At 42.4% G+C, this 22,674-nt stretch overlaps 1 protein-coding gene across 6 annotated transcripts in view; it reads right to left on the bottom strand.

Annotated features, from left to right (window-relative positions):
• Positions 1 to 385: 385 nt before the first annotated feature.
• pax6b (paired box 6b) overlaps positions 386 to 22,674 on the bottom strand; it is a 34,378-nt gene continuing 12,089 nt past the window's right edge. For 2 of the 6 annotated variants that reach the window (XM_055649255.1, XM_055649254.1), the window contains exons 2-12: positions 22,095 to 22,158; positions 21,765 to 21,819; positions 19,049 to 19,179; positions 18,606 to 18,647; positions 18,261 to 18,476; positions 17,327 to 17,492; positions 8,228 to 8,386; positions 5,159 to 5,241; positions 4,272 to 4,422; positions 1,761 to 2,126; positions 386 to 588 (exon numbers count right to left, since the gene is read on the bottom strand). In XM_055649255.1, the coding sequence (XP_055505230.1) occupies positions 503 to 588; positions 1,761 to 2,126; positions 4,272 to 4,422; positions 5,159 to 5,241; positions 8,228 to 8,386; positions 17,327 to 17,492; positions 18,261 to 18,476; positions 18,606 to 18,647; positions 19,049 to 19,179; positions 21,765 to 21,774 (1,410 nt within the window). In that variant the 5' untranslated portion in view covers positions 21,775 to 21,819; positions 22,095 to 22,158 and the 3' untranslated portion in view covers positions 386 to 502. The other 4 variants (XM_055649256.1, XM_055649257.1, XM_055649252.1 and 1 more) reach the window with 4 other exon arrangements.

Below are 22,674 nucleotides of genomic sequence, written 5' to 3'. Positions count from 1 at the left end.
CACAACTAAAGTTGGCTTCCCTTCCCCCGCCCCATCCCTCCCATCCCTCCCTCCCATCCCCAAAATAAAATTGACCAATATTTAGTGTAATGCAATGGTACGAGTTGGTAACATCGAAGTCCATAAATCTAGAAACGTCATGGTAAAAGCACTCGATGGCGGTCTAATTCTTGACTGCTATGTTGTCCATGGCGTCTTGTAATTATCCCATGAGCCACGTATACCAAAGGTCCATCGAGTCACGTTGTTCTTGTTTTAAACATACAGGAATGTCCATTTACAAATAATACACAGAGAGAAGAATTTCGGGAGCCGGGGGGGACAATGAGACGTTTGTTCCATCGACTTCACACGTCCGCTACAAGACGTCGACGTGAGTCTTCTCAAAGTTGAGTGTATTGGTCGCAGTCCCAGAACAAAGATACCTTCAGAGTCACTTCTTGGAAAACAAATACTGCTGGGGGTCCGACTCTCAATAGTCTCTGTCCATCCACCCTGCCCTTTACTGCAGTCGCGGCCAGTATTGGGACATATCCGGCTCACTCCCCGGCACTTGAACAGGAACAGACACACCAGGGGAAATAAGTCCTGCAGGAATCAAATCAAAAACCCACCGTTAAAACAGCACCCAACAACAACAACAACAACAACATCAACAACAACACCTCCCACCTCCCACCTCTTCATTTACGCCTTTTATTCTGCACGCGATGATTGTGTTTTTTTTTCTTCCCATTTTACAATAACAATTGTGTTGTGTAACGGGATAATATTGAAACGCCTCAAAACAAAATCATCAGAAAAACAGAAGTATTTATTATCGGTGCGTCCTTATTCCCCAAATAATTCCATTAAAAAAAACACACAACTTGTTTATTATCTGACTTGAGTGCACCGTCCCTCGGGGGGTTTAAATATAATAATGTTTGCTGCACTTGTGTAGGAGGTTTGCTGCTATTTTAAGTAACAGCGTCGCAATCAAACCGGGCCTTTATTTTGATCTGTGCATTTACTAGGCGTACAGAACCCTGCATGCCCTTCTATCCCCTCCCTTTTACCTTTAATGTTACTGAAGGACATTGTGTGCACTGGCCACACACTTTCCTCCTAAATAAAACTGTTGTGGTACTCCTGTTTTAGATAACCGGTTAACTCTTATATAACCACGCCAGGCAAAACCTCCCCAGAGGAACAGCGCGCCTCATATTCCGCTGGGGTAGCTTATAACTCAAAGGTATGAACAGTGACTTTCCCAAATTTTAGTAACACCCGTTCTCCACACTCTCTTTCCCATGTCACCCTCACCCCATTTTTGCCTTAATTTCCCCACTTATTCCCCCTTCTGCTCCCCCCCCCCCCCCCCCCCATATCAGGTACCTTCCAACCTATCCCCACCCCCCATCCTCGAGCTGTACATATCATTCCTCTTTTCTCCTTTTCTGATCTCTCATTGCCCCCTCTTAATCTCAACCCTTTGTCGATTCATTTACCAATCAACCCCCTCACCTGTATCCACCCATCACATGCCAGGTTTTGTCCCGCCTCTATCCCCTTTCCAACTTTCTCCCCCTTATTACAATCAGTCTGAGTAACACCATTTTGTGTCTGTCTTTGGTATAAACCAGCATCTGCAGTTCCATGTCGTTAAAATTGTGCAGGGATGGGTTCATTGGGAAACGGAGAGGCAGAAAAAGCGCAATTTCATAGACAATGAACCCGTTTATATCTGGGCCAGGTTGAAGGTTGCTGAAGATTCTCACCTGTGGAGGTGGCGCCGGAAGTGCCCATGGTCTGAGGATTCATGTGTGACTGCATGTGAGGCGGCGTGTACGTGTCATAGCTGCGTCCATTGACTGTCGGGCTGGTGGGCAGCATACAGGAATATGACGGCGTTTGGCTGGATACGGGCGACTTGTCGAAAAATAAATGGAAAACACAAGATCCGTTTGTGCATGCCGTAGAGAAAGCATTGAATGGCTCTTGACTCTGTTTGCTCTGCTCCATACTTACTTGCATAGACAGGTTGTTTGCCATGCTGAAAGTGGGCATAGGTGGCAGCGCGCTGTAAGTGTTAGTAAGAGACGTGTCTGCCCGGCCAAGCATTGCGCCCGGGGCAAAAGAGGAAACTGCAAATGGAACAAGAGAACAGGCTAGAATCGGGATACATTCTGTGCCACAGCCACATCAAGCTCTTATCATCCAATGCACGCATTTTATTTAATACACTGAACAGTGGGAAGAGAGGCCCAGTCCATGTCCTCGTCTAGTATATGCGTCTTATCATTTTACTAGTTCCTATTGCCATTCCCCACCCAATCCCTCGGCAGTTTCCCACTTACAAACTCTTTACAACTCCCATTCATAGGAAGATTTGGACAATGGCTGATTTGTCTTTAAACTCAATTTACCTGCTTCGCTTAAAAAAAAATCTCAATTGATTTACGCTACAGTCATCTATCCAAAGATAGACACAAAGTACTGGAGTAACTCAGTGGGTCAGGCAACATCCCCGGAGAAAAAGGATGGCTGATGTTTCGGCTATGGACCCTTCTTCAGATCTATCCACCGCAGTTAGGTCAGTTCCAATTGACCCGCAAACGCGGAAGTTGAATAATTTTCAGGGAGAGTTATTTTTGGGTCAGGGCTAATGGATTTTTTTTTTGCTAGCTCCGTCGTCTGAATTTAAACCTAAATAATCCCCCCTGTCCCTTCTCTCCTCCCCGTTCGTGATCCAGTTCTCCCACTACTGCCAAAGATCTGCTGGAGATTATTTACCCTCTCTCCTTACAAAGAAACGTAGAAAATAGGTGCAAGAGTAGGCCATTCGGCCCTTCGAGGCAGCACCGCCATTCAACACCATGGTTGTTCATCCACAATCAGCACCCCGTTCCTGCCTCCACCTCATACCCTTTGATTTCTCTAGCCATAAGAGCTCTATCTAACTCTTTTGAATGCATCCAGTGAATCCGCCTCCACTGCCTTCTGAGGCACAGAATTCCACAAATTCACAACTCTCTGGGTGAAATGTTTTTCCCGCATCTCTGCGACCTCTAGCCACTAGAGATACATTTAGTTGCAGTTGCTGGAATCTTTAACAAAACACAAAGTGTTGGAAGAACCCAGCGGGTCAGGCAACATTTGTGGAGAGAATGGACAGATGATGTTTCGGGTTGGGAGCCCCAACCCGAGATGCTGCCGGACACGCTGAGTTCCTCTAGCACGTTGTGACTTGCTCTAACCATTGAAAATGCGTTGCCGAACTCGCCTTTGGCAAATGTAATCACAGCCACTAAGTAGACGGGACCGTTCTCCTCACCAAACGCCATTCTTGATTTGACAAATCTCAGCGGGTCAAGTCTGTCCCTTCCTAATAGGACGAGTCCACCGGGTTTGTCTTTTGAACCATGGAGGGGGAATGAATACAGTTTCTCCGACGCATTGTAATAACGCAGTGAAATTTACAACCCTCGCACCATAAATCGCATGGGATTTCAGAGATAATTCCCCATGTAATATTGCGGCACTGTAGATTATTTGATAGTGTGTTCACAATGTGACCCAGTCCTAACTACCTTGATAGAAACAGATTGTCTCCCTTATCAGACAGCTTCCCCATTAAGGACAACTCATCTGTCCCTGGTTTAACACACTGAGAAAAATTCTAGCTTCAACGGAATGTTTCCCATTAGCCCTGACCCAATTAAGGCTACAATTCCATGTAGAACATATTTCTTTTCTTACGATGCCCTCGGGGGGTCTGTGGACAAATGGGCCGCAAAAGCAGATAACATTTTACCATGTTCTCTCATTATAATCACTGCACTTTCCAGATCTTGGGGAATCATAATTACAGGATCTGAATACTCAATTGATTACAAGTGTGTGTGTGTGTGTGTGTGTGTGTGTGTGTGTGTGCGCTGTGTGCGCGCACTTGAAATCTTTAAATTAAATCGACAGTAGTTGGCGGTTTAGAAAATGTTGGCGTTCCTTAAAAGATATTAAACTTGATGTAAAGCTTGCTGATTCTTAAATCATTCGCTACTTTAATGACTTTGCACTGGGGTTTTTTTTTTGCACTTTTTCGTAACTGGATGACTGATGGTGTGGTGTTTAGGTCAATGCAGCTCCAGGGCTGAATTTAGCCGTGGATTGAAGATGGCCACAAAAACACTGGAGTAACTCTGCGGGTCAGGCAGCAACTCTGGAGAAAACGAATAGGTGACGTTTCGAGTTGGAATCCTTCTTGGGTTGAAGGTGACCATTGAACTCACCAGGAGTGGTGGGCTGCGGGATAGGCTGGTAAACACTGGTGTTGAAACTGCTGCTGATGGGGATGTGACTCGGCGTGTTGCTAGCTTGTCGCCTTTGATTCCTCAACTTTTCCTCTCGCCTCCATTTTGCTCGTCTGTTGGAGAACCAAACCTACCAAAACGGAAATGGAACAGAAATCTTAATCAATAGCAATTTGAAGGAAAAAAAATATTAGATACATAGATAGATAGAAAATAGGGCCAGGCGTAGGCCATTCGGCCCTTCGAGCCAGCACCGTCATTCCATGTGATCATGGCTGATCATCCACAATCAGGACCCCGTTCCTGCCTTCTCCCCATATCCCGTGATTCCGCTACCCCTAAGAGCATCTAATTATCTTTTAAATGTGAACCAGCCTCCACTGCCTTCTGAGGCAGAAAATTCCACAAATTCACAACTCTCTGGGTGAAATCGTTTTTCTTCAACTACCCCTTATTCTTAAACTGTGGCCCCTGATTTTGGACTCCCCCAACATCAGGAACATGTTTCCTGCATCTCACGTGTCCAATCCCTTAAACAAAAAAATATATATATTTCTATAAGCTTCCCTCTCATCCTTCTAAAATCCAGTGAATGCAAGCACCGTCGTTCAATTATTTCATCATTTCGGGAATGATGAAAAGTCCCGCTATCCCGGGAATTAACCTGGTGAACCTACCCTGTAGCTTCTATCACTCTAAGACTCCAGATCCACATCAGACAGAAATAAAAGTCCCAGGTCCAAATCCTGGGAAATATTGTCACGACAATTGAAAAGACACTGATTTTTATTTGCATGCAGCATGTTTCAATACCAATGACCATAGTAACAGGCTGGGTCACGGCCAAAAAATAGATTTTGGTGTACCTGTATCCTAGCTTCAGGTAGATCAATTTTGGCTGCTAATCGTTCTCGGGCAAACACATCGGGATAATGAGTTCTTTCAAATTCTGGAAAACAAGATGTTTTTATTTGTTTACAGATCTTGTCAAATATGTGCAAACATATGAACATACAATTAAAGGGCCGGAGTGGGGTGCTATTTCATAAAGTCATGACTGACGTGGCTTTAACATCAATTCCACATTCCAGCCGATCCCTAGCAAACATTTCATCTTATTGCTGATCACGTGCCTGTATAATTCTGTCTTCAAATATTCAGTCTCTTCTTCCATCATCCTTCGAGGAAGAGAATACCAAAGTCTTGTGGCCTTCCAAGAGAACAGGTTTCACATGATCTGTATATTGACTCTGCGTCTCCTTGTTCTGAGATATTGACCCCAGTTTACCATTCTCTCTTGAGAGGAAACAATTCTCTCCACTTATCATGACCTCCATCTTATCTTCAATCAAGTCACCTCCCCCTGTTCTATCCTGTCCAAATGTTCTTTGTAAGACAACATTTGGGGAGGTACATGCATCATCAGCATTAAAACGACATGTGGACAAGTACATGGATAGGAAGGTTTTAGAGGGACCAAAACACGTGTAAATTGGTTTAGCTCAAGGAAGAATCTTGATCAGCATGTCTGCGTTATGCCGAAGGGCCCATTTCCATGCTGTATAACTCCCAGATCTTCCAAATATAAAATAAAACTGGGTGGTAGGGAGCATCAAATATGATTGTTTACTTTTCAAACACCATGCTCCACTTTTCATTTATTCCCTTGTCACTGTCTCTCTCTTTCTCTTTCATACGCAACCTCACTATCTCAAGGTCACATTCTTAGAATGTTCTCTATCAAGTTATTTCATTTTTATGTGCACACCCACACTTCCATGCTCATGATCTTACTCTTTCACTCATACATACTTTCATAAACAATTTGTCTGCTGCAAGTACGAATTTCATTGTTCTATCAGGGACAAATGACAATAAAACACTCTTGTGTCTCGACTCTTGACTCCTATGCTGTCTGATCCACAAACACGCTCACCACCAGTCTCACACTGCTCTTTTGCTAACCCCCCCCCCCTCCCCTCATGCTCTCTGCATTTTTATCTCTCTCGCTTCTCCTTTGAAGTCAAGCTGTGTCTATCCACATGCAACAAGACCTGGGCAACAATGTTTGGGCTGATATTCATTAATAATATTTGTAATGCATAAGGAAAAGGCAGTGATCATCGCCAACAAAAGAAAGCAAATACCACACTATGGCCTTCAGTAGCTGGATCCCCACCAAAATGGATATGCAGGGAATAGAGGGATATGGAGCAAATGCAGGTAGATGAGATTAGATTAATTTGGCATCATGTTCGGCACAGACATTGTATGTCAAAGGGCCTGTTCCTGTTCTGTACTGTTCTATGGTCTACCGTCAAGGGGAGCTCAGCATAGAGAAGAACATTAGTTGCATCAAATATGAAAATACTGAAGCTGTAAGGACATTCAAAAGCTGGTATTCTGCCATGAATGTCACCTGATTGATATAATGTTACCATTTCATACATCGCTTCCTCCATCATCAGCGCTTGTTGCTACTATATGTGCATTAAACATTAAATTAATATATGCACTGCAGCAACCCATCAAAGCTTATATGGCTGCAACTTCCAAAGCTGCCATATACAGTGCATTAAATAAAGGCAGCATGCTCATGGGAATATCACAACCTCTAAATCACACACCATCCTTACTTGGAAATATATAATTGATCTTTCATCACTGTGGGTTTAAGCCCTTATAATTTCTAGCAACGGCACAATGAGAGAGCTTTCATAAGAACATTGAAAAAATGAACAGGAGTTGATCAGTCAAACCTGCCCCTCAACCCCTTTGCTATCAGCCATGCAATGAACCAACAAAATACCTTTAATGTTTTATGTACAACTCAACATACCTTGATTCCCTAAATGTGTAAAAAATCTATCAATTAGCACACAGATTTGGATGTTGGGTATAGATTTGACCACCCAGCAATACGGAAATATGCAATTAATAATAATATTTGCACTTTTAACATAATAGTGCAAATAATATCCAGGACTCAACGGCCTGTGTTGTGGGGAGAGGTTGGGCAGGTTAGGGCTTTATTCAAAACACAACAGGCTGGAGGACCTCAGAGGGTCAGGCAGCATCTGGTGGAATGGACTGACAACATTACAGGATGGTGACCTTCTGACTTCTTTAGACCCTCCTAAAGTAGAACGTTATGCTTTGGAGCTTAGAAGACAGTGGGGTGACCTTATGAACTGTACAAAATAAGGGGGGGGGGGGGGGGGGGGGGCATAGATAAGGTAAATGCATGCAGCCTTTTTCCCCAGTGAAGGACACTCATAAATTAGAGAATTGAAAGGGGAGAGGTTTAAAATGGACCTGAGGGGTAACTTCCTCAAACAGAGGATGGTGGGTATATGGAATGAGCTGCCAGAGAAAGTAGCGGAGGCAGGTAAAATTACAATATTTCAAATACGTTATAAATGTTTAGAAATATATTGGCCAAACACGGGTAAATGGGACTTAAATGGGCATTTTATTCAGCATGGGCGAGTTGGGGCAAAAGAGCGGTTTCCATCCTGTATTTCTCTATGAAACTTTATTACTATATGGTTGTCGTTATCGTGGCCTTCTCAAGGCCAAATAGGGACGGACATTAAATGTTTGCCTGAAAATCTGTGTAGAAATGTAAAAAATCATTCTTATGCACCCTCTCACTCTCTTTCTCTCTCCATCCCGCTCTCTCTCCCTCCCCTCTTTCTCCATCTCTCTCTATCTACCCATCTCCATTTCCTTCTCTCTCTCCCTCTCCCTCTCTCACTCCCTCTCCCCCCTCCCTCCCTCCCTCTCCCTCTCCCCTCCTCCTCTCTCTCACTCACTCACTCTCACTCTCACTCTCACTCTCACTCTTACTCTTACTCTCACTCTCGGTATTAATGTCAAGCATTCACACAATTAGTTTATCCACTGCCCTGTCCCTCCACTCCTCATGGCTTTACCTTTCTCCAGAGCCTCGATCTGTTCCTGGGTGAAAGATGTTCTGTTCCTCTGCAGCTTCCTCTTCAGCTGAAGTCTCATCTGCGCCTCGTCTGAATCATCGCTGTTTGAGTTGATAGAATTGGTATTTTCGCCGCCTCCTTCCTGTTGCTGACATCCATCTGTATTAATAACGGAAGCAAGAATTAAAGCCATTCTTACGTGGTGACTGGAGATATCAGTGTCAATAACGGATCACGACTTAAGTAATAGTCTGTGCAGGAAGGAGCTGCAAATGCTGGTTTACACCAAATACAATACAACGAATTCGACCTATTTACCTATAGTTTTATTATTTCACATTTAAGAATAAAAAAAACACTGGTTAAATAATTCATTATATATTATTTAATCGTTTTTATACATTGTACTATCAATCCTTCGTTCCAATATTGGTTATTCCCATTATCAACACGACTAGATGGACATAATGGCCTTGCCCAATACAACGTACTCTATTACATTCTTAAATCACCAATAAACATGTCATTAGTTGATGAAGCTAACGTAATATTGATGGGAGTGGGGAAATTGCAACTTCAAGCAGGCATGGTCTTTTGCTTTAGAGGTACCAGCATCTCTGTAATATTAGATGGACACAAAAACCTGGAATAACTCAGCGGGTCAGGCAGCAACTCTGGAGAAAAGGACGAAAAACCTTACAGCTGACATAGCGGGTCCAGGCTCTTCTTCAGACGGAGAGTCGGGCGAAACGGAAACGAGAGATGTAAACGGTGACATCGAGAGATGTTAGAACAACTGAACGAAATATTATGCCAAAAAGTAACGATAATCAAGGAAAGGGTCTATTGTTAGCTGTGGGCTGGGTGGAAACTACCCGAAACGTTACCTATTCATTTTCTCCAAAGATGCTGCCCGGCCCGTTGAGGCACTCCAGCTTTTTTTGTGTGTCTTTAACTTTTTTGTTAAACCAGCATCTGCAGTTCCTTTCTACACTCTCTGCATTATTACAGGGATCTGGATGGGAGCCGGCAGTAACCTCATGGGTCAAGAGGGCATCTGATTACTGGAACCAAGTGCGAAACCACTCGCGGTGTTTGGCACCGAACGGGCTACAGGGACAGGTCACGGCAAGACTTTTGGACCTTCTGATAACTTGATAAATTTACCATAGAATCAACCACGATGTTCGGAGTCGCCAGTCCTCGTAACCCTCGGCGTCTCAGCTACACTTTTAGTGAATATAGTATTTGATTGCTGAGCTCCGTGCAACGGCCAGTCCAACTCCAGTCCCAAAATGACACTATCCCGATACTGTAACATGTAGACTACCATTTGAAACGACAATAGCACAGTTTCCTTCTCAAACTAGTATTTCCCATGAATAGAGACAGAAAATGCTGGAGTAACTCAGCGGGTCAGGCAGCATCTCTGTGAGAACAGGAATGTTACGTTTCGGGTCGAGACCCTTCTTCAGACCGAGAGTCTGGGAAAGGGAAACTAGAGTTATGAAAACGGCTCCGATGGCTAAAGAGCCCACAATAGACCTCAAAACGTCAACTATTCCTTTTCCCCAGAGATGCTGCCTGACCCGATGAGTTACTCCAGCATTTTCTGCCTATCTTCGGTGTAAACTAGCATCTGCAGTTCCTTCCTACATACTAGTATTTACCGTATATTTTAATCAAACCTCTCTTCGCCAAGTCACCCAGTAACTTTATAGACGGTACATTCCAGAAGTTCAAACTCCGGAATTTCTCTCTTCGTTGATTTAAGTAGAAGTTTGAAAGCTCATAATCTAGACCTCTCACTGCTGAGCCTGGCGGCAATTATATTATCAGTAATAACAGCCTATAATTTTCTTATATATAGAATAAAGGACAGCTCGTGCATGTGATACATAAGTACTTTTTAAAAAAGGAACAGAATTGTGACGAGCGCTATAATAAATCCAAATTTTAACACTTTGGTTAACTGAAGCGACCCAGATTGCTTAGATTCATATTTGATTGTAATAGGGCAGGACTGTACTCAATGCCTAAAGATCCAAACAAGCGCAGAGAAGTGCATCTGTCAGCACATACCTCACATTATTAAACTCCGGCAACAAAGCAAGCAGAATACTGTAAACATATGTCAATATTACTGCTCAATCACATCTTTGCAAGGTTTATGAGATAACAATTTTCATATGATTCATGGTTGATCGAACCCTTTTAAAGAGCCGTTAAGGCTGAAACACAGCGAGAATTATTGTGTCATGTGGCCATCGAAGTCAATGGTTTACGATGCACCCCGATTTCCACACACACACACACACACACAATCCCTAATTAATAAAATAAAAGTCTATGATTCTTATTCACTTGCATTTTAAACGTAGCCCATTTAGGAGCTCACGAGAACCCGCGTTTCACAAGTCAAGCTACATAAAAATTCCGAGAGTTAAGGAATTTCCTTTAAAATAGAGATTGTCTCTATGTTCTTGACCACCATATGGGCGGTTTTTTAAATGTCTTTTGCAGTGGCCGCCAACTCTTGAATAGCCTTTCAGGCCGACAATGCCAGCATGGGGACGGAAACCATTAAAGTCCCAGGCCAGAAGGTTTGGCAAATTTTCTTGGGGCAGAATTTTGAGAATACAATCGCTAGTTATCGCGGGAAGGCAACAAAAGGATTCTCTTCAGGCGGGCAGTTCTCCACATTGTCACACAAGCATCACAGTCAACAGACTTTTCAGTGAAGTATGTTAACCTTTGTACGGCACTATCATTAATCACTGTCCTCCGATTTGGACTGTTCAACGCGTATACATTCTATAGGAGGAGAATGGGCCAAAGCATTTGGGACAACAGTGTGAATGAGACTCTCTCTCTATGCGCCAGCCTGTTAGCTAACAAGGAAATAAAATCTTCTTTAACCCAGGTTGCAAAATTAACCTTTACATTTATATTAATTGTTGCGTCCCCCAAAACGTTGCAAGGTTGTTCTTGTCATTTGTTTTGGCCGCATTCGGTAATTGAAACTATTCCTCTGGAGTATGTTCACCGGGATGGAATCAACGTTATTTTATGCCTTTGCAGGACGCAATGTGACATTTTTATCGACCCCATTATCCCCTGTTCAATGTCCACATCTATAACACTTTGCACCTGCACAACTTCCCTGGGTGGACTTGCGGCCGACACGATTTTCCCTGTTTGTCTTCAACTTTGCTTTCTATTTTAAGTTTTTTTTTCGCCCTCCCGTTGCTCTAAGTGTAGGAATCTGAACGAACTCGTGTTCTTCAACGAATTTCCAAGCCTCCAAGCCTACACGCCCTACACCCCCCAATTCCCCCCCCCCCCCCCCCCCCCCCCCCCCCCCCCCCCCCCCCCTCACTCCCCACCAAATATCCAGATTCCAGTAACTCGTTCACCTGACCTTCGTTGGCTTTACTGATTTTCTACCACACCCCGGCTACACCTCCTTCCTAACATATCGAAGAGAAAGCTTGGGTTTGTGCACTACAAACCAAGACTGCCGATGAATATCGGTGAATTATGGCGAATGGAATCTGGACTCTGCTGTTAAGCCTCAAATTGAAAAGTAATATATAAGCGCTCCCCACCATCACTACAACATTTCAACTTGCATCTTACATACTATCACCATACTTAAAAATCTACATGCTATAGACCAAGCAATATAGATTAAGCTTTCCATGCCCAATATACACTGTATTTGAATACAGGTGAAGTAAAACACGATAATATTGTCAATGTCTTCGGACATAAACCGATTATTCTCGATTGTCTTTGATATAAAGGCGGCACAGGAATTTAAAAAAACACACACCAAACGGCAGACAATTAAGTCATCTTTCTTTTATATCTCTTTTTTGGGGAGGGCGGTTTGAAATCTCCGAAAGAACCAATTGAATACCGAGGTCCCTGGTGCTGTTACTCCTGAGAGCTAATCCGTAAAAAGAAGGATAAATGTGCGTCCCTTTTATCCCACAGCCAGACCAACTGACGCTGGGGTTAGGATTTGTTTTTTACAATAAGGCTCTGGGAAATAAAATCATTCCTTAGTTTCTCAGTGTCTTAATCATTCACGCGGAAAACAAGCAAGGAGATAGCAAACGGATTGCGGCACTCTTCAGCGCACCAGCACAGATGAGAAACACACTGGCTTTCACTATAAACCTTGTGAAAGAAAAGTGCCTAAATCCTGTAGAAGGCTTTAAGAAAAAAAAAGATTAAGAACAAACTGTCACAGCGATGCTTAAACCCCCTAATTCGCTGGAGAATGTCGCACTCCCTGGACTAAAGGACAGGGTTGATAAAGATGTCTCCCTTAAACTATTAACACACTCGATATTGCTATTATTTTTTCCCCACTGCCGGTTGACATAAATCGTCCTGAAACCATACTCCCTCTCTGAGATCTAACCCTGACTTGTGCTTCGCATAATGGACTTTTAAAAACCTACTCAAACATCGAGGCACGGGTAGGATCTGGAGCATTAAGAAGTAGTGTGGATATTCTTAAAGGAGTCCCGTTTATTATTTGGGGAATACATCTGCTCCGTGTCGCTTTATTGGTCAAAGATACAAAGGTCGTCGTTCAGTTGGATCGAGGGGAACAATTCGTTGGAACTTGGACATTAAAGCAATTATTCCCTCCTCGTGGTCCCTATATTTTTAAAGCGGTATCGAATTAAAAACTACTGTGGATAATATTGCATGCATGGTTGAAATAATCATCAACGCCCGAAATCATGTTTAACTTCATGTAAAAGTTCGTTTGCAACATATTTCCGTAACACGTGGCTTGAAAATAATATTAATCGCCATATTTTTTTCACTAATCGTCGGGTCGCCTGGTCATTGGGAAAGCGTAAAAATAACATTCCTCTGCAAGACTGTAATGAAGGTTCAGACAACTTCGAATACTAGTCGAACCAAGTTGGCCAGAAGGACGGATACTCTATGGAATATTTCATAACGAGGAAGTGAAGCGAACTTGTTTCGTGACTTTATAGGCTAACTTGTTTCCATATTCATGTTTATTTCGTTTATTTTTTATGGATATTCTGTTTTGGGTTCAGTTCCAATATTTTCTCGAGTTATTTTTCAGACGGTGGCTCGTAATCATCTCGGAGAGAGGTGTGATTACAGATTTCCTGTTGGGGTTACAAGTTGCTCTGCTAAGGGAAAGTTAATGGTCGGAATTGATAATGCGATTAAGATTTTTTTTTTTTTTTAATGGCGAAATGTAGAGTTGCCCTAATCCAGCCCAATGATATCTTGTAACAGATGATGGGAAAGCCTTTATCTGCTGAAAACAGCTCGGAGATACAATCGGCTGTCATTGGTAATATAATCCCTCCTCGGTTTAATGTATAATAGAACACGATGATTACACTTCGAGATCAGGGAATGACAAGCTGAGACTAGTATCTGAAGACACATGGAACTGCAGATGCTGGAATCATGAGCAAAACACAAAGTGCTGGAGTAACTCAGCGGGTCAGGCAGCATCTGTGCAGGGAATGGACAGATTGGGTTGGGGCCCTTCTTCAGACTGGTAACTGACGGACTCGCAATATTGTAGTATCTTTCAGATGACCTGCCTGCCTCGACACCAATCAAGTTCTCGTAGACACAAGCAACTGCACATGCTGGTTTACAAATAAAAAAAAGGCGCAACGTGCGGGACTGACTCAGCGGGCCAGGCAGCATCTCCGGAGGACGCGGATAGGCTACGTTTCGGGTCAGGGCCCCTCTCTTGCCAAGAATCTCGCTTGCGATGGCAAATTTGCACAACCAACAGTGCGACAGCGACCGGCCGGCCAATCGATTGTGTTAAAGCGATTGCAATCATGACATTGCATACATTACAATGCTTCAAATAGATAGAAACACGATAGAGGGAAAACATTTTGTTTTGTTTTTACAAAACTATGGGCAGAGTGGAGGCATATCCTTCAGAGAGAACAAATGATATCTCAATCTGAAGAACGGTCTCGACCCGAAACGTCACCCATTCCTTCTCTCCGGAGATTATGCCAGTCACACCGAGTTACTGCAGCATTTTGTGTCCATCTTCAGTGTAAACCAGCATCTGTAGTTCTTTCCTACACATATCTCTCTCTGCTGTCGGCTCTGTTAGTATACGTGGTGTGAGGAATATTTCCGAGTTCCCAAACGTTATGCAGATTTTTGCTCTGTTGAGGCCCGAAGTAGCCCATTAGGTTCTGCCGTGGAGTATATTTATTAAACAGGCAGCCAGGGTTCGAACGGAGAGCAGTCTCCTCTGCTCGGTATGAAATCTCCCCGCGGCCTGCATGGTCCTAACTACTTAAAACAACTGTCAGACAAATCCCACCTCCACCGACATCATTACCGTGTAATTGCAGTAAACAAGTTTGGATTTCCCCAGCTATCCCTGGGGATTCCAATCAACATAATTCACCAAAAATATCCAGACAGCCTTAGCAGTCACTTCGCGTTTATGGCCCACCCTTGCAATCCACGGGAAACACACCATGGGACGGAATAAATGGTGGTAATTACTTATGTCCGTGATGTTAATCTTGACCCATAGAATAACTATTCTATAGTGGTTCCTATATGGCATTAAAAAAAGGAAGTATCTCAAAGTCTCATTTTATTGTAAAAAAAAAAATCGCCTTATCTAGCAATTTATTGAAATTACACCAGGACCAGTGACCCATGACATCCTGCATGTAATTCTCAGCGGGTCGTACAGTAAGCAGCATCGAAACGGGGGTTTAAAACAAAAACCCAAAGTTATAGATTTTTTTTTAAAATTCTTGATCTAACGTGCGTTAGGTTTGCATCGCCTTCTCCCGAATCACCACCCCGACACTTCACATCTACAACTCCACATCTCAAGTTGTTCAGAAGTTTTGGAGTCTGGACTTCTGAAGCGCCCCTGTGTTGCAATACATTGGTTGTATAGTTGCGTCGATGGCTTCATTAAGAGTGCTATAACAAGCTGGGGATATTTTACAGAAAGCAATCCGCTGCTGTGTATCTTTTTAGTGCCCTTCTTATATTGTTTGCTTCTCAGAAAGCTGACACGTCTAATTGGCAAGTGGGGCGATATGGTGTCCAGGGGTCTCACGTGCAACATTTCTACAGCTGTCCCCTAGAACTAGACGCTTATTCATGTTGCTTAATGAGAAACAAAACGCTCTCTAATGAGCAATTACATAGCGACAGAATTGTTCCCATAACAAATTCTTGCGTGTGGCAGAAACATCCTTTGTACAATATATTCCGCACACTGTTGCTGAATCTGTGAACAAAAAGCAGGTTGTGGTCGAAATACCTCCTCCCCGAGCTGATGACTGCCACTCCCAGGCTCACTAATGACACACGGGATATACGGGAAGGGGGGGGGGGGGGGGGGGGGGGGGGGGGGGGATATGTGCCTCACTGGCCGCTCTCCCTTCCCTTCCCCGTTGCCCCCCTCCCCGGCAACATCACATCCAATTACACTGCACAATATCTATCTCGCCGCTATCGCGATAATAAACATCGGCTAACCTTCAACATCAACGGTTGGCATCAGCCGCAGAAAGTTGCGGGCAAAAATGTAAAGTCCAATAACTTGTGAAACTTTGAACAATTGAACCATTGAACTTGTTTCTTACAATGTTTCTCAAAGTATTGGGCAGTAATTAAGTTAAAGGAACGCAATTGCAACATACATTATAGTTTGTTAGAAACTAGTTTTTTTTTGGTTTGCACAATCTCTGGCATTGGAGCAGTTTCGTTCTTCATTGTCTACAGGGTTATTGTGCGACGAGATAAGATTACTTAAATAAATTTGTACCAGGCATTTGGTTTCTGCCAAATGTGATCTATGTTGTTCTTAACCTTCCGGCAAAGTATTCAAGGTTAAGGTCATTCCACAATTAAGATATTTTAAATTAATGTCTTCTTCTATCCTATCCGGGGATATGCTGCCCTCGTACACCCTCGTTATTCTTTCGATTCCCTCTCTGTTAATGGGCTTGAACGTGTTTGTTTCTTATCAGCATTGTCACGCACTTTAAACCTGTTTCTAAATGAAGATTGTTTTTATATTGAAGGGGTAAAAAGATAAAAATGAAGGCGCTCAGTGAGTTAATCAGACCCCTCGTAATAAAATACGTTATAGTTATTTAATGTCAGCGTGAATCTGTTGTTTCTTAGGATTATATATATTTTTAAATTAGGGCAAAAGGAGGAATGTTGCAGCCAAATGAATGGGTCAACTCTGGGCGAAGCAACGCCCTCGGTCATTGGAGATCCCGGGATATGAAGCTACGCCGCTCATAAAATTCTTGTCCGAAATTGTGGAAGGGATGGATAGCAATGGCGACATTATATGAGCGAGTTGATCCGCTCAAGGCAAGGGGCGCGCGTTTACACCAATAAAAGCGCGAAACAGACACAAATTGTTATTCGCATTTACCGGCCCCGCCGCTCAGAACGGGGAGAATAGTCAGTGGGGTCATTTGCTAATTTTATGCGTTGGTCCGTTTCGACGTTCAAAAATCGCCATTGTACGAATTAATCTATGGGTTTGAGGACAATATAGAAAATACATCCTTTGATTTGATTTCTATCACTTGGGTATCCGAGTTTCTCCATTCACATTGACCGAATGTAATACATTTGCTCCTCAAATGAAAGAACAGAAGGTCTCTGCATTCCACTGAGCCTTGGCAATGAGAGCAGCTGAGAAACACATTCCAAAGATGATTTGTCATTAAAGGGCCGTTGAACAAACTTCAACAGTCTGCTTTAGCCTGCACTGAGGTCACCAACTGAGATGTTCATCATATAGCTGAATACTTGGCATTGTATTTCTTTCCTTATCTGTTACACCTGGAGCACCTTGTACTTTGGACTATTTAGCCGCTGATAGGACATAGAGCATTGATCATAGAACAATACAGTGCAGGAACAGACCCTTCAGCCTGCAATGTCCGTGCCGAACACGATGCCAAGATCAAATAGTCACGCCCAGGATCCATCCATATGCATCCGTTCCCTGTTAAAGGTTGGCCTCTACAAGAGAGTCCACGCTGTGTCTCTTACCTTGGTTTGGGTGCCCTGGTACGGAGCTGCCTGGGTACCAGCCCGGTCGGGTACCCCATGCACCTGTCTGCCCGTTCAGCATCCTCAGCTTATCATACATTCCATCTGCTCCCATTTGTTGCTTTTCGCTAGCCAGGTTGCGAAGGACTCGGTTTATCGATGACACCTGAAAGCGAATCAGTCACTCTTGATAAATATCGGTTAAAAAAAAAAAACAGTTTGGGACGGTCAAACATCAACGATGAAGACGATTAATTTGAAGATTTGAACTAAAATTAAAAGATAATTTATATACAAGAATTATTGTTAACTAATCAATATCACTTGATCTATGAAATGCGTTTCATATTAAGAACACAAATTCTTCAGATTTTGTTGTTAAATGAAGCATAATTACTTAACGATTTACGTAACTAGACAGCCATGTATATCCTTTGATATATATATATATATATATTTTTTTTTAATTCGCAATCACCGCTGACCAGGTTTAATTAATGTGCAAAATTATAACTGAATCTACAGCAATTGATTTTGAGTGTTGCACGGTCGGCCTTTTTACGCTCCCTCATCAATTAACTCACAAGTTTAAAACAAATCTTGAAAATAATTACTGAAATCATTATTGTAAAACTATTATAAATTTTGCTATAATATAAAATAAATGCACTCCACGTCTTTGGGTATTTAGCTTTTAAAGAGGATGGTTTTATAAAGATTGGGTTAAAGTGATCTGTGAGGAAAGAAATCAAAAGCATCAATTTCTGTAATAAAACCGACGTCTATGAGATCTCGATTCGTGGTCTCGTTAATGAAATCACACATATACTAAAAAAAAAATCCATGTCAAATAGGGTGTTTTTATGTGTGCACTCGTTAACGGTAATAAATAAACCATTCCCTCCGTTAAAAGTTAATTAAATGTTGTACTCACACTTGGTATATTGTCGTTAGTACAGACCCCCTCAGAGAGCAATCTGTCTCGAATTTCCCAGGCGAAGATCGAGGGGCACTCGCGTTTGTACTGAGCGATCTTAGACACAACTTCAGGAGTTGCTACCCTTGGCTTACTCCCTCCGATTGCCCGAGGTCTGATGGATCCTGTTTCATAGTATCTGCCCAGGATTTTACTGACACAACCGTTGGACACCTATAAGTGCATAAGCATAAATGGAAAGCAAAAACATCAAATAGTGTTTAACACATGAAATGGCTCTTTTAGTTTGATAGTATATATTTATGTAGATATTTAGATATAGTTAAACAATGTTGAGCTTACTTTTCGATTATCCACTACTTGGACTTTTGCATCAGTATGGGTCTACAATACAAAAATATACCTTAAATGGCAATGGGAAACGTACCAATATTGCATCAATTTGGCGTGTGCCAAAGTTATGAAAAAAAGTTTCAAACTTAATTTTGTTTTGCATCAACATTGGGTCTACAATACAAAAATAAACCCTTAAATGGCAGGGGGGAGTATTACCATTTTACGATCAATTCAAGATAATTTCTTGCTCGTTTGCCAATTTCGAAAGAAATTACTTTGAAGGTACGAGTGTAATTTGTAGGAAGCATTTTTGGATTGTAGAATACCCCTTTCTAAAAAAATGTTTCAACAATCTGATTGCATATGCAATAGGAACACTGACATCTCGCATGCAGCTTAGAGCGATATGAAATGACACAAACTACAAACATGACAGATGGAAGGTTTACCTGCAGGATTCTCGAAATATCGCAAGGCCGGGCTCCACTGTGGGCAAGTTCCACTATTTTTTGTCGAGTTGAATCAGGCAGTGGTCTACCATTAACAAACACACCGCCGAGCTGGTTCACTCCACTGTGACCTAAGGGGAAAGCAACAGCGAACATACTCAACGGCCGAGACGATATTCAGCAAAGTTCGCTCCTCACACCGGCCTTGGTTAATCCCGCCAGATATCCCAATTGCAAAACAAAAACTGACCTATAAACGCGCTCTTTCCCTCTGAACACAGAAACTGCCAATCAAAATACCTGACTAGCAAAGAAGGCGTCGATTCAATTGCCCCAAACCGAAAAAAAAAAGCAACATTCTAATCGACCCAAACAGCGCGTTGAAACCAGTGAGCCAACAAAAGCAACATTTTGTTTCGCTAAACCGGACGAGAGAGCACTTAATCGAGCGATGCAACCAACAATTCACCGCAAATTCTCGTTGCAAACTCGTCTCAACCCAACATTGCAAATAGAAGCGCGATTTTCATGAAATCACAAGTGAAATCCAATGCACCGACCGCAAGCCACTGCATTTGCCTATCAGAAACAGAAGTGGGGCAGTAATTGCAAGCCCGTGAAGACTCCGGACCTGGACCTCAGACAGCTACTGTGTCCCTGGAGGAAGCTCGTGGAGAACCTGTTCTTCTCTCCCTAGGAACGCCTGCTAAATTGGTCCAAAAAGCCAAGCCACTTAGCCATAAATAAGCTCCGAATATAGGAGGGAAAATGATGAGCCTTGCTGACATTTGTCTCCAAAATCAAGCTAGCTGCACGTCAACTTTGAGCTTAATTTCTAGAAATAAGCGGAAGTCTCCTTGGATAGCGCACGGAGGATAATTGAAAAGATCAGCCGCAAACACTTGTGGCAGGCATGTCACTTCATGACACGGTTCCACTTTGAAAATCGTATCGTCACGACAAATAGTATCATGATAAAACGTCCCTTTCTGTCCGCATTTGTATATCATTCATAGCGTATTGCACCACGCTCGTTGCCCTGGAAGGACAGCTTCATTTTAAGGTTGCTTTGGGGCAAGGCGCGGTCACGACACCGGGAACGCGCGCCCTACTTAATTTTATGCAGCTTCATGACACAAACACACAAACCATTTTACTTTTTGCAAGGGGACTTCGTAAGATTCGTACAATACCCATTCCTAACTCTTCTGTGCCTTGCATTGATTTGCTACAAATGAACAAAATCCTGCTTTAACGCTTAATCCACCAATATATAGACAATTTCACCAAACAATCAAATGTAGGATACAAATATACAATTATCCTTGGGAAAAACCTATTAAAGTCTAAAGGAACTCCCAGTGACTATTTTCACATACATTGGTAGCACGAGTGTTTTAACGATAATATCGGCAATGAACTCCATAAATAAATAAATAAATAAATCCACAAACCACACAACCAAACTGAACACCAGTTCTGGAAAGACCTTGGCATTCTCAAAGAACAGCAATAGGTGTGAATCTTTCAAACAAAACCGGCAGCCTCAGCTACCTGGGGTACTGACGCCCAGTAACATGTGGGTGTATCCAATTCTCTATCAAAAGACTCTCTGTATATTAAGTGGTATGCCTTACACCGACTAACACATAGCTAAGGCCGTTGCAGTATCTCACTCATTCCCTTCCCCCATACTCCACCTGCTAAGTTCCGGTTTTTATTGTTTTTTCAAAGAAGGGTATATTCGGTTTGTATAAACAGGACATTTTGATTTTTTTTTTAAAGTGCATCTTAATCACAGTATTAATCTCCCTGCTTGGACGGGCAGCAATCGCCCAGTGGCGAAGATAATGCGTCCTGTATTCTATTGCGAGTCATCTAAAACGAAAACATATGGTGGCAATTTGAATGCTATGCAGCATATACACCCAGGAGTTATTAACACAAAGCCCGAAGAGCCCGGCGCGACCTTTAGACAAACTGCAGGCTTCACCCGAACGATATCTACTCAGCGATTCGCACAACAGTTTACTCGATAATACACAAACATCCCATTTCAATTAATCCCATTAAGATTAACCTCAAAAAGTGTCCGGGTTTATTACATTTGCACCTACTTTCTCGGTGGGTATTTCGATGGCACTTTTTGGAGGTTTTCACAACTCGTTTTTATCACCCATACATGAAAATAGTCCGTTTTCCAGGTGGGATGGGATGAAATTTGGAGCAAATATTGGCGATTAAATGTTGTAGATAACTAATGGGACGCGACTGTGATTGGAGTTGAACAAAGAACACACAAGCATTTGAATCTCCCAGTTCCGTCCCATCGTGGAGAAGGAATAAAATAGGAACTCGAGATATCAAATGTCCTTACAAAATAAGTAATCGTAGGCAACTGACGTGATCAAATGTCATTTTCTATTCAATTGGTTGGTAAATTAAGATGGTAAGTTTTGTTGGCGTTTAACAGTACACACATTCACAGCGGATAGTCAGAAACCCTGCACTCACGTTAACTTTACCATAGGTATCCCAACAACGTATACTTTGCCGAGCAGACGAAAGGTCTTTCTGCACAGCAATTTATACAATTGTTATTAATTATGAGAGTCTTTAACCCTTGAGTTGCGAGGAGAGCGGCCTCTTCCACGCATGAACATTAATATTTGATCATTATTGGGTGATTGATAAAGGTTGACGAAGCGTCACTTACTGTTCTGCATGTTGAATTGTTACACCAATGTCCCACGTGGCTTGCTTACAGTGTTCTATTAGTAATAAAAAGTATGTGTTAATCAGTTAATGTCACAAACTCTACAATCGTTCAGAAATCTAATCTAAAAAATGTCCACTCACAGAACAAATGTAAAAGAAAAAAAAAAGCCAAGAGTGCTCACTGTAGAATCAGAAAACGGCAAATTATAAAGTTTGTTTTTTAAGTTTAACGCCAAACGATCGTTTTCTGATATTTAAAAGGTTGCTTGGAAATTTTGCTATTTAAATTCTGCTCGGATAATGAAAATAGTAATCAAGCGAAACGTGCCTCAAAGCTGTGTTGGCAATCAGTGGCCACAGACATCTGTTTACCACTAGTTAAAGTCTTCCCTCTATGGAAAAAGCAAAAAAAAAGTTTGTTATGGCAACCAGGAAGTCGTGTTAATGTAATATAATCGATGCAATTTCACTATTTAAATTTCATTAAAGCACTCGGTGAAAATTCCGCAGTTTATAGGTGTCTGGCCCTGACTATGAGAAGCGTAAAGTTTGTACCGGGGTCTGGCCTTTTTAAGATAGTGTACTATACTTACTGAACGTTTTTTTAAATTTTGAATATTAGGAGGTGCGACGGATTTCCGCTGGAATTCTCCCGTGCACGGGGAACAGTGAAAAGAGCCTTTTTTTTTAATTCAATTCAAGAACCACGACAGATGCACACTCTTAGCCTGCACACACGGGGTTCCTGTTTCTTGATTCCGAGAGCGTTCGGGCCGCACGCTCGGCCTAATGACTTCAATTTGTTGCTGGTGAACCTGCCTGGCGCAATAACATTGTGTAATAACGACACGAGTGTGGGCGGAAAGTGGTCTCATTTTAATACCTTTAAAATATATTTAAACTCAAGT

This window comes from Leucoraja erinacea, chromosome 18 (assembly GCF_028641065.1).
Source record: "Leucoraja erinacea ecotype New England chromosome 18, Leri_hhj_1, whole genome shotgun sequence".
Lineage (NCBI taxonomy): Eukaryota > Metazoa > Chordata > Chondrichthyes > Rajiformes > Rajidae > Leucoraja > Leucoraja erinaceus.
Note: the sequence above shows the minus strand (reverse complement) of the source record. Positions and strands in the feature narration are given on the sequence as shown.